General features: G+C 38.2%; 1 protein-coding gene across 4 annotated transcripts in view; it reads right to left on the bottom strand.

The window, feature by feature from the left end:
* Window positions 1–12,059, bottom strand: part of SMC6 (structural maintenance of chromosomes 6) — a 90,929-nt gene that overhangs the window by 59,406 nt on the left and 19,464 nt on the right. For 3 of the 4 annotated variants that reach the window (XR_010599399.1, XM_065587648.1, XM_005293076.5), the window contains 7 exons: window positions 8,617–8,722; window positions 7,488–7,624; window positions 5,833–5,894; window positions 2,126–2,206; window positions 1,447–1,548; window positions 1,074–1,193; window positions 864–962 (listed from right to left, as the gene is read on the bottom strand). Coding sequence is in view for 3 of the 4 variants with exons in the window: in XM_005293076.5 (XP_005293133.2) it covers window positions 864–962; window positions 1,074–1,193; window positions 1,447–1,548; window positions 2,126–2,206; window positions 5,833–5,894; window positions 7,488–7,624; window positions 8,617–8,722 (707 nt within the window). In the remaining variant the exon portion in view is untranslated. The remainder of the gene's footprint in view (window positions 1–863; window positions 963–1,073; window positions 1,194–1,446; window positions 1,549–2,125; window positions 2,207–5,832; window positions 5,895–7,487; window positions 7,625–8,616; window positions 8,723–12,059) is intronic. The other variant, XM_042848696.2, reaches the window with a different exon arrangement.

Below are 12,059 nucleotides of genomic sequence, written 5' to 3'. Positions count from 1 at the left end.
TACAGCGAACAAACTATCTTCCCATCCTAGAATTGGTCCCCAGTGAAGTGGGGTGGTGAATGAGCACTAATATGACCATGAAGGTTCAGACTGCTAATCAATAGTGCATAAATAAAGACTGCTATTTAGATATGGTGTTTAGGCTATAACTGGAAGAAACTGAGTAGATAGCTCTGATAATCTACTTAACAGTGGAGAATTATAAATTTAATTAAACTAATTTCACTGCCTCACTAAAACAAAGAAGATAAAAAGTTTGGGAGCAATTCCAAGGGCAAGTTAATGATAAAGTAAGGAAGGAGTCTTTTAACTGTTAAAAAAATCTACAGAATCAGAATTTCAATGATGTCATCCTTTGTGACATGGCAGGGGAGACTCGCTGTCCACCCAACCACCTTCCAACTTCAAGTATCCTGTCTGTGGAAATTTTGATTAAAAAGTCATCAGAAATGGATTGAGAGGAGTGGCATTAAAAAGCCCTTTCTCCCACAAACATAATGGTACCAAACACAACAAACCTAGAACAATTATATAGATATATATTCAAGAAAATGTTTAAAAATCAACTTTTTAAATTATAATTTAACATATGCATGTCAAATATGTTGCCCTCACAAAGTTAAATTGTGGCCCTTGACTGATAGCATTAGCTAATAACACAGTACTAAGAATATGAAACCTGATTAGCTCTTTGAATGTTACAAATGACTATAAACGGAAGGAGTGCTTCAAGTTGATTTGCCATCTTCAGCAAAAAACGAAGTTCAGTGGTATTGATTATCAGCTTTGCTTATTATGAGATTTTACTACATTATGCTTCCAGACTAAATTCAGAATTAACATGTTGTTTAAGACAACCCTACCTGCCATTCCTTTAGCTTCTGGTCATACTTTTCAGTACGTCCTTCCTCAATATCAATACTATCTTTGATTGGTTTCATTTCTTTTTCAGTTTCATTCACCTGAAATGTTTAAAAGAAAGACTGAAGTATACAACACACCAGTCAAGGTAATCTGAAGATAAATTAAGTGAACTTGAGTTGAAGAAAAAGATATTCTAACAAGAAAGTTACCACTGCCCAGGCCATTTGGTGTTTCAAAGCCTCTAGGTTGGTTTGCATTTCACTCACGAAAGCAATACTTTTGTAGCGCTCCTCTTTCTCGACATAGTGCTGCTTAAGGTCTTGAAGAAGCTAAAAAAAGTAAAAAGATTCAGATGTTAATGAGCATAAAGGATTGTTGGTTTAGTATGGAATTGTAGAAGGAAAATTTTTTAAAAGTTTAAACTGACTCAGATTAATCAATTTAAGCAACCCAGCTAAACTATATTACAAGTTGATAGTTAATTTATGGTGCAACTGTATTTTATAATGGGTAATATCTGTATTTCTTATATTATTTCAGTGTCCATTAGTGTAGTAATTAACCACTGTAACCTTTACATACCTCTACTCCTTGTTCTATCTGTTTATGAGTTCTTGACTTAGTTTCCATAATGTATGAATAATCAGCTTTCATCTGCTCCAGCTGGGTTGCTTTCATAAAGAACTAAAACCAAAGAAGAGAGAGATTGAAACGTCAGCTTTGGTAAAACTGTGTAAAGTGAATTAAGTGGATTTTAACAAACTGTTATAAAACGTGCACCCATCCAATAGTCTGAGCACCCTAAACAGTCTTATAAAACATTAAGCCAATGCATCAGACCCTGCAGATCACATAAAATCAAATAACCCAGCAATAACATAACATAAATAACGGAACTACAATAAGTACTTAACCGCCCTATACAATCCCCATAGTCCCACACCACCATTACCCAGACCTACCAACAGCCATCTCCTCACAGGCCAGGGAGTAAAAGTAAGCTTTCCAACTTGCTTTGAAGGCTGTCAAATTCAATTAACTTTTTTTTCCCCAAAATTATTTTTCAATGCCATTGGTAAATCCTTTACACAAATTTGAAACAAATATATTCCCACTTAAATCATATTTTTTCTGAATATAACTCTGCTTTCATTGGATTGCATGCAACAACCTCACAGAAGTTTTAAAAATTAAAAATGACTGAACAGGAACTGTATTTTACAATATTTTATTTAAATGCCATTGATCCTGCTGAGCTTACCTTGTATTTGTCACCTTCATTTTTAGACTGTAAGAAGTGCTTGCTCATCTCTTGGGTTAAAACAGACACAGGATTATCTACCTGTAAAACAGCACATTTATAAACAACAGAAATATTTTAAACTGAGTTAATATTAATGAAAGCACATTGACAGAAATGGGAAATGAGATCTTCACTTTTTCTACATTCCTCTGTCAAATTGACTAAGTCATGACCTGGTGGAGCCACATCTAAAGGAGAGACATTAGTCCAGTCTTCTTGTTCATTAAACTGACTGCTGAGTCTTCCAAGGCACACACTAAGGCAAAAGAGAGGTACACCGTGGGAGTAGTGTTTATGACGGGTATGTCTACACTACAAAATTAGGTCGATTTTATAGAAGTCAATTTTTAGAAATCGATTTTATACAGTCAATTGCATTATATCCACACTAAGCACATTAAGTCGGCGGAGTGTGTTCTCACTACCATGTCTAGCATCGACTTACAGAACGGTGCACTGTGGGTAGTTATCCCACAGTTCCCGCAGTCTCCGCCGCCCATTGGAATTCTGGGTTAAGCTCCCAATGCCTGATGGGGCAAAAAGATTGTTGCGGGTGGTTTTGGGTACATGTTGTCAGTCGCCCCTCCCTCCATGAAAGCAACAGCAGACAATCATTTTGCGCCTTTTTTCCTGGGTTATCCGTGCAGACACCATACCACGGCAAGCATGGAGCCCGCTCAGCTCACCATCACTGCTGCTGTTGTGAGCATTGTAAACACCACATTATCCTGGAGTATATGCAGAACCGGACTAAGAAACGCCAGCATGAGGAGGATTTTGATGAGGACATGGACACAGACATTCCTGAAAGCACGGGCTGTGGCAATTGGGACATCATGGCGGTACTGGGGCTGGTTGATACAGTGGAACGCCGATTCTGGGCCAGGAAAACAAGCAAAGACTGGTGGGACCGCATAGTGTTGCAGGTATGGGATTATTCACAATGGCTACGAAACTTTCGCATGCGTAAGTCCACTTTTCTGGAACTCTGTGAGTTGCTTTCCCCCACCCTGAAGTGCAGGAACACCAAGGTGAGAGCTTCCCTGACAGTTGAGAAGTGAGTGGCAATAGCCCAGTGGAAGCTTGCAACGCCTGACTGCTACCAGTCAGACAGGAATCAATTTGGACTGGGCAAGTCTACTGTAGGGGTTACTGTGATCCAAGTAGCCAAAAGCAATCATTGACATTCTGTTATCAAGGGTAGTGCCTCTGGGAAATGTGCAGGTCGTACTGGATGGCTTTGCTGCAATGGGGTTTCCTAACTGTGGTGGGGCGATAGACGGAACGCATATCCCCATCTTGGCACCGAACTACCTTACCAACCAATACATACATACAGCAAGGGATACTTCTCAATGGTGCTGCAAGCACTGGTGAATCACAAGGGATGTTTCACCGACATTAACGTGGGATGGCCAGGAAAGGTGCACGACGCTTGCATATTTAGGAACTCCAGGCTGTTTGAGCAGCTGCAAGAAGGGACTTACTACCCAGATCCAGAAAATTACCATTGGGGATGTTGAAATGCTAATAGTTATCCTTGGGGACCCACCCTACCCCTTGCTCCCACGGCTCATGAAGCCTTACACAGGCAGCCTGGACAGTAATAAGGAGCATTTCAACTATAGGCTGAGCAAGGGCAGAATGGTGGTAGAATGTGCCTTTGGATGTTTAAAAGCTCGCTGGCGCTGTTTGCTGAGTAGGTCAGACCTCAGCGCAAACAACATTCCCATCGTTACTGATGCTTGCTGTGTGCTCCATAATATCTGTGAGAGTAAGGGGGAGACGTTTATGGCGGGGTGGGAGGTTGAGGCAAATCGCCTGGCATCCGATTTTGAGCAGCCAGACACCAGGGCGATTAGAAGAGTACAGCAAGGCATGCTGCGCATCAGAGAGGCTTTGAAAACCAGTTTCATGACTGGTCAGGCTTCGGTGTGACAGTTGTGTGCATTTCTCCTTGACGCAAACCCACCCCCTCTGTTGATTTTAATTCCCTGTAAGCCAACCATCCTCCCCCGTTCAAAATAAAGTAACTATTGTTTTGAAACCATGCATTCTTTCTTAATTTAAAAAAAATGAGATAACGGACAAGGTATCCAGTGTCTCCCTTTTAGTCCATGCTGGAGCTCATTTGTGATTCTGGGGGGGCTACCAGTGCTGCCGCCATGCTGACCAAACAGGAAATGAAATTCAAAAGTTCCCGGGGATTTTCCTGTGTACCTGGCTAGTGCATCGGAGTTCAAAGTGCTGATCAGAGCGGTCACAATGGAGCACTCTGGGATAGCTCCCGGAGGCCAATACCGTCGATTTGCATCTGCACTACCCCAAATTTGACCCAGCAAGATTGATTTTAGCGCTACTTCCCTCACTGGGGAGGAGGACAGAAGTCGATTTTAAGAGCCCTTTAGGTCAACAGAACAGTACAGAAGTCAATTTTAAGAGCCCTTTAGGTCAACAGAATGGGGTTGGTTGTGTGGACGCAGTCATTTTTAAATCGACCTAATGCGGCTACATTCGACCTAATCCCATAGTGTAGACCAGGCCGACGTAAACACTGGCTACTAAGAAGTGAAATGAAGGTAAAAATGTATGCGGGGAGGGGAGTTGGAGGAGGTATGGTTAAACAGACCATTGAACAGCTGTAGAGTGTCATGATTTTCTCCATGATTGATCTGGAATCAATTCTATATGAGTGAAATAAAGATAAGACTCCATCTTCAGTTCCACAAACCATTCAGCACATCCCAAAAAATTATACTTGGCATGGAAATTCCGATAAAATCAGTACAATATTTGCATTAAGTTGTAACATACTAAAGATTTTCTTTGCACATGTTGAATATGTGTTGCTGTAAAACATTTTATAGTGTTGTGCATAAGTAGTACATATTATTCTTCCCTGAATCACTTAACAGGAAGAAAACTAACCAAATAGGTCTCTGCTAGAACAGGCTGATCTACAGACCCTCTGCAGAAAGTGAGTAAAATAAGATACTATAATGATCTCCAATTACAGTAGAACTTCCGAGTTATGGACACCTCGGGAATGGAGGTTGTTCATAACTCTGAACAAAACTTTATGGTTATTCTTTCAAAGGTTTACAACTGAACATTGACTTAATACAGCTTTGAAACTTTACTATGCAGAAGAAAAATGCTGCTTTCCCTTTATTTTTTTTTAGTAGTTTACATTTAACAGTACTATACTGTATTTGCTTATTTTTTGGTCTCTCTTACTGCCTGATTGCGTACTTCTGGTTCTAAATGAGGTGTGTGGTTGACTGATCAGTTCATACCTCTGGTGTTCATAACTCTGAGGTTCTACTGTATGGATGAAATAACAGGCATCAATACATAAGCTGGGAATTCCCAGAACAGCATGACTGAATCCCAAACGTTAGGTCCCATCTGGTTTGCTTATTTTGTTTATCCAACCTCTATAGCAAATTCATACCCTGCAGAATGCAAATTCCGTTTTTCCTTTTCAAACCTGAGTTTCTAGTCACTGCCTGTGAAGATAACCTTTTGAATGTGAACTGATGTAGCACTGTGCTAGTATGAAAGAACTAGTGCCCTCGTTTATCAAAATGGAGCATGCTTTATCAAATATGTTCAGTTTGCCTCTACAAGTAATGTAGAACTCTAACAAATATTTCAGCAATTACCTGTATATTAAAGTGATCCAGTATTGCAGTAAGTTCTTCTTTCTTAGAAGAAATTAATGTCCCTGAAGGTATTAAAAAAAAAAAAGAAAAGAAAAAAGCCCAAATCACAGTTTATATCCAAAATAATAGATAAGTGCAAAAAATGTATAGCTTGCTATATTGTGACTGAATGCACCACTGTATTTACACTCTACACACTATTCTAATAATCTTTGTACAAAATATACCTTGTGAGGTATCACTTGAAAACTAATAGCTCACTGGTCAATGTATGCAGCAACATTATTTAAAGTTATTAACATAACATAACAACATTATGTAAAGTTTTTAACAAACTGAAATTATGACTGAAATACATTTACCAGACAAGTCTAGGGAGTGGCTAAACCAGTTTCTCAAAGACAAAAGGACAAGTTGATGCCTCTAGCCAGGTGTCATCAAAGTTGTTTGGCAATACGGGGACAGGAACAGATCAACGTACATTTTAACAAACAACAACATGGAACCTCTTTCATCATGAAGCCCCATATCTTCATCTTCACAGTGATAAGGAACTTTATCTAGGGGTAATGCTCAGGAAAATGAATTTCATAGGGTGACTGAACTATAAAAGTGAGGGGCAAACACCCTCTTCCCTTCCCCCCCAACGGATTCTCTCTTTCTTCCTCTCCCTATCTTTCTTGCTTACTCTTTCACCTAAATGACAAAGGAACCAGCCTTTAGGAGGGATTCAGACCTGAGAATTTGGTCAGCAATGCTGCTGAGAACCGATGGTAAGGATTTTATCTGGGACCAAGTCTATTTTTTTAAGTTTTAGTTACTAGAAAGTGTTTTATCTTTATTTTCCTTGTAATCACTTCTGACTAACACCTTATACTTGTACTGTCTTAAAATCTCTCCTTGTACTTAAATAAACTTGTTTTATTCTTTAATCAAAACTAATCCACTGCTGTGTTTAAATTGAACTGTTTAGGTAACTCCAATTAAAAAGCATACTGTTGAATATTAACCCCTTACAAGGGCAATAAACCTCTAATATCTGAACTATCCAGGAGTTGACTAGACAATGCAGAACACATGTTTTGGGGAAAATTCGGGCCTGGTGGTGTGTTGGGGTCATCCTGGAAGTGATAATCAAGGCTGGTAGAAGCCAGAGTACTGCTGGCAGGCTGCAGCTATACAGACACTCAGGATGTGACCTGCATGCTGTCTGGTTGTTTGTGAGGGGGCTCAGGTTGGGAGATACAGCAGCAAAATATTGTGAGGCACCCGAGGTTGCGAGGCAGGTGGTGACACAACCTCTCACTAGTCAGAATGTGACACATACTACTTAGTATTTCTTAATTAATATAAGAATATTGATAATAATTTCACAGTACTGTTAAAGTCAGAATACAGAAATGCAAATATGTTACTAGAAAGATATTAAGTTTTACTTTTTAAAATAATGGAAGTTACATTTTTTATTTATTTTATTGTTCAAGCATCTCTCTCTCTCAGAACCAGTATAGAAAAACTAGCTAACTCTGTCATTACCTTTTGAATTTTCATTGGCTCACAGGAAATACCTAATCCTTCACAAACATACAAAAGGGTAATGAAAATATTTTTTTCAAATGCTTTAAAATTGAAAATAAAACGAAGTATTGCCAAACCTGTTTTGCTTTTCAGTTTATAACTACGACTTCCATCCATGCTAATGTGTTGAGTCACAATAATAGAACTGCCATATACTTCTGGTTTAAATGCATCTTTACCTCGGTTTCTTAACGTTATTGAAACATCTGCAGAACTAAAATAAATAGTAACTTAAAATATCTGAGTTTGAATCATTCAAGATAAAGAAATAGACTTTCCACCAATAGATTTTCAATTCCTGTTTAGGCCACAATCGAAAGTTAGTTGGGTCTGTTTCACCCTAATTGTAGGTCAACACAGAACTACCATGGTACTGTGTTTGCACAGGAGAGTTTGAGCTCCAAAGCAGAAAGTTCTACAGGCCAAACTGAGTTGCATGGCCAGAGCTGTCTGAGCAATGTGTCTGGATCTAACCATGACACCAGACCTTTACTTTTATGAGCACGCAGCTATAGAACCACATAAACATAGCATTAAAAAAGGCTTTAAGTAGTATGTTAACAGAAAGTTTAAATCTATCTGAAAGGGTAGGATGCAGACTGGCAGTGCTGCAACAATTTTATATGCTCTGAGAGCAAAAGGCCTTCCATTGTGTCTGTCCAACTCAGTGAAAAAGTAATAAATCAAATAATAGATAACTGAATTAGTACATAAGTCAACTTTCTACTTTGGGGGCTGAGAGGAACATTAACAATCAGCTCTGGGTATTGGACAACCCATTCCAGACAAAAATAAAGTTGCCACTGCAGAAGGGGATAAATAGGCTGCTCAAAGTAAAGGAAAGAGTTTAAAGAAAGTTCAGTACACTTATGGGCATTCTTTAAAATATTTAAGTTACTTTAGAATTGACTACTGAGAGGAAATGAAATTTCTATTTATATAGCAGTTAAAGACAGTGACTAAATTTCAAATTCATTAAAAAAATTTAGTAGTTTCAGATATCACACCGAAGTCCAACCACTAATTTTTACTATTTTAAAACCACACATTTCTATATTTTTAAAAATGTTTCTCATCCTGACGCTCTATAAAAGGCCCAATAAAGCAAAAGGGAAAACTAAGGACTTTGTAACTCAATGGACCAAACTAATTTTAACATCAAAGTAACAGCCCACCTCAAATACATCAATACAGAGTTTTGCTTACGTCTCTCCATCTTTCACAAATACTTTCAAAGAGGATCCTCTGTTAGTTGTGGTAGCTTTTCCCCCAAGACCAACAATAAGAGCAGTTAATACAGCACTCTTCCCACCTGAAAAAGCAAACAAGAAATCTTTTTATAAAACAGTACTGTCTTCTATTTATACAATTCAATTACAGTGTATATAATTTTAGCCAAATCTGCACACATCTAAATCAAACTAATAAAACTGAAAATAGACTTTAAGAATATCTACTGTAAAAGATATGATAGGCGCACACACCAGCTGTTCCAATGTTGGCAAAATATTACCGCTTTTCCAGTTTTTATTCCACAAAAAGCTTTCTAAAGTTCAATGTATTCAAACTGAGTTGAAAAGAATATCTATAATTTTATCTCCTAACATGAACAAGTATAGGTCAAGTAGTTCATGTCCAAATTTGAGAAGTAGTAGTGTTTGTGCATTTTGTTTTTCCAAAGCTATACTAAAATGTTTTACAGAACAAAAAGAATTCAAAGATCACTATTTTAAGTATGAAAATAATAAGTTTCTGCAGTGACTGCAATCCTAACATTGCAGTGCTACACTAGGACAGAGAGCACACAGAGCAAAAGTGACTAGAAATGCAAGCCAAGGCGACTAGTTATTTTTCTATTTGTTGACTGTCCAAGCAGGTGAAATGCACAAGAAAAAATTAAATTTATTCGTTTTACCTAACACCCATCCTTTAAATTGTGAATAAAGGACAGATAATCTTACTAAAAACCTGATTTGAAAAAACCCAAACAAAACAAAAAAATCAGGCATTTTAGCCCCTACAAGACAGTAACAATGCATTTAACAAGTTATTTTCCAGAGCTTGAATGTGCAAGAGTTCGGTTTATACTGACTTTTTACCTCTAATCACAAAATAATTTTCAGAGACCAAGAATTAAGACAAACCATGCACCAGATAAAGTTTTCTCAACTTTTCTATATTTTGGATCTGTTCTGAAAGTAGTGAGTCTACCAGTTGGAAAGGACTTTGAGAGGTCATCTAGTCCAGTCCCCTGCACTCATGGCAGGACTAAGGATTATCATTCTAGACCATCCCTGACCATTGTTTGTCTAATCTGGTCTTAAAAATCTCCAATTATGGAGATTCCACAACCTCCCTAGACAATTTAGTCCAGTGCTTAATTACCCTGACAGTTAGGAAGCTTTTTCCTAATTCCAACCTAAACCACCATGGCTGCAATTTAAGACCATTGCTTCTTGTTCTGCCCTCTGAGGTTAAGGAGAATAATTTTTCTCCCTCCTCCTTGTAACAACCTTTTAGGTGCTTGAAAACTTATGTCCCTCTGAGTCTTCTCTTCTCCAAACTAAACAAACCCAATTTTTTTCAATCTTTCCTCACAGGTCATGTTTTCCAGACCTTTAATCATTTTTGTTGCTCTTCTCTGGACTTTCTCCGATTTGTCCACATCTTTCCTGAAATGTGGTGCCCAGAACTGGACACAGTACTCCAGTTGAGGCCTAATCGGCATGGAGTAGAGCAGAAGAATTACTTCTTGTATCTTGCTTACAACGCTCCTGCTATCATATCCCAAAATTATGTTATCTTTTTTTTTGCAATAGTGTTACACTGTTGACTCATATTTAGCCTGTGGTCCACTATGACCCCAAGATCCCTTTCTAAAGTACTCCATCCTAGGTCATCATTCCGCATTTTGTAGATTGCAACAGATTGTTCCTTCCTAAGCGGAGTACTTTACATTTGTCCTTATTGAATTTCATCCTATTTACTTCAGATCATTTCTCCAGTTTGTCCAGATCATTTTCCATTATAATCCTATCCTCCAAAGCACTTGCAACTCCTCCCAGCTTGGTATCGTCTGCAAACTTTATAAGTGTACTCTCTATGACATTTTCTAAATCACTGATGAAGATATTGAACAGAACCAGAACTGATCCCTACAGGACCCCACTTGTTATACCCTTCCAGCATGACTGTGAACTATTGATAACTACTCTCTGGGAACAGTTTTCCAACCAGTTATGCACCCACCTCCATCTAGGTTGTATTTCCTTTGTTTATGAGAAGGTCATGTGAGACAGTATCAAAAGCCTTACTAAAATCAAGATATACCACATCTACCGCTTCCCCCCATAACCTGTATTGTTGTTATTTCCCTTTTTATAGATGTGCACTGTATTTGCCCTTTTCCAGTCCTCTGCAATCTCTCCAGTCTTCCATGACTTTTCGAAGATAATCGCTAATGGCTTAGATATCTCCTCAGTCAGCTCCTTGAGCTTTCTAGGATGTATTTCATCTGCTGAGAACATTTTGAATGGTAATTATGGGCTAAGTATGCTTGGAAGAATTAGATTTTTATAGGTAAATGTTGATAAATGTCAATTTCACTGTATGCACAAAAAAAGATGAAAACCTACTTCTATCGCAGGCCTGCACAACTCGTAAAGCGGCGAGGGCCATATTACTCCAAAGAAAACAGCTGAGGACCGAACCCCCCCAGCCGTGCTGGGGTGATACTTTATTAAGAATTTTTCAATTAAAGCAAACAATTTTTTTAATTATTTTAATTTTTTATGAATCATGGAAAAATGAAAAACACCTGTTCCATTGAAAGAAAACATTTGTACTTTTCATAATTATCTTGCAAATTTAATGAGAGATATTACATCTCTTTTCGGCAACAAGCTTGTCATATTCGGGGGTCATATTTGAAGTGGATATTTTCATAATGTCTTCCAAATGGTCGTCAGTCAGAGAAGAATGTTGCTTATTTTTATTCATGTTCATGATGGAAAATGTTTGTTCACATATGTAAGTGCTTCCAAAAATGCTGAGCGTTTTCAGTGCACCTTCAATAAGATTCTTGTATTTTTCATCGTCCAGACTTTTTTAGAAATCCCACAGGCTGCTTTCTCTGTGCTTATTTTGGTAAACTGCTGAACATTGAAGTTCAATAACCTCCAACTGCAAATCTTGTGGCACTTCCTCTGGATCCACAGAAAAGGGATCTTCAATCAGCTTCAACTGGATGTCATCATCTTTAGACAAAGTAAGTCTTCTGTCAAATTCTTCAATCAAAAGATTGACGTGCTTTGCGTATTTTTCTCCTAACTCGGCGTGTTTGTGCTGAGGGATACGCTGTGCACAAGTGGGAAAGTGACACATTTCACCTTTTGACAGCTGACTTCTGAAAAGTTTCAATTTCATTTTGAAAGCTTTCACTGCTGCACACATTTGAAATATAAGTTGAATGTTGAGATCATTCAGATGTGCTGTAATATCACAAAAGAAAAAGAGATCTTGATTCCAGGACTCATTTTCAAGCTCCGGGAATTTTATTGGCCCATTTTCTAGGAATTTTGCTATCTCCTCTTTCAAAGCAACGAAACGCTGGAGCACTCTTCCTCGACTCAACCACCTCACTTCCGTAT

The sequence above is a fragment of the Chrysemys picta genome, chromosome 3 (assembly GCF_011386835.1).
Source record: "Chrysemys picta bellii isolate R12L10 chromosome 3, ASM1138683v2, whole genome shotgun sequence".
Taxonomy (NCBI): Eukaryota; Metazoa; Chordata; order Testudines; family Emydidae; genus Chrysemys; species Chrysemys picta.
This window is presented reverse-complemented; position numbering and strand designations above follow the sequence as displayed.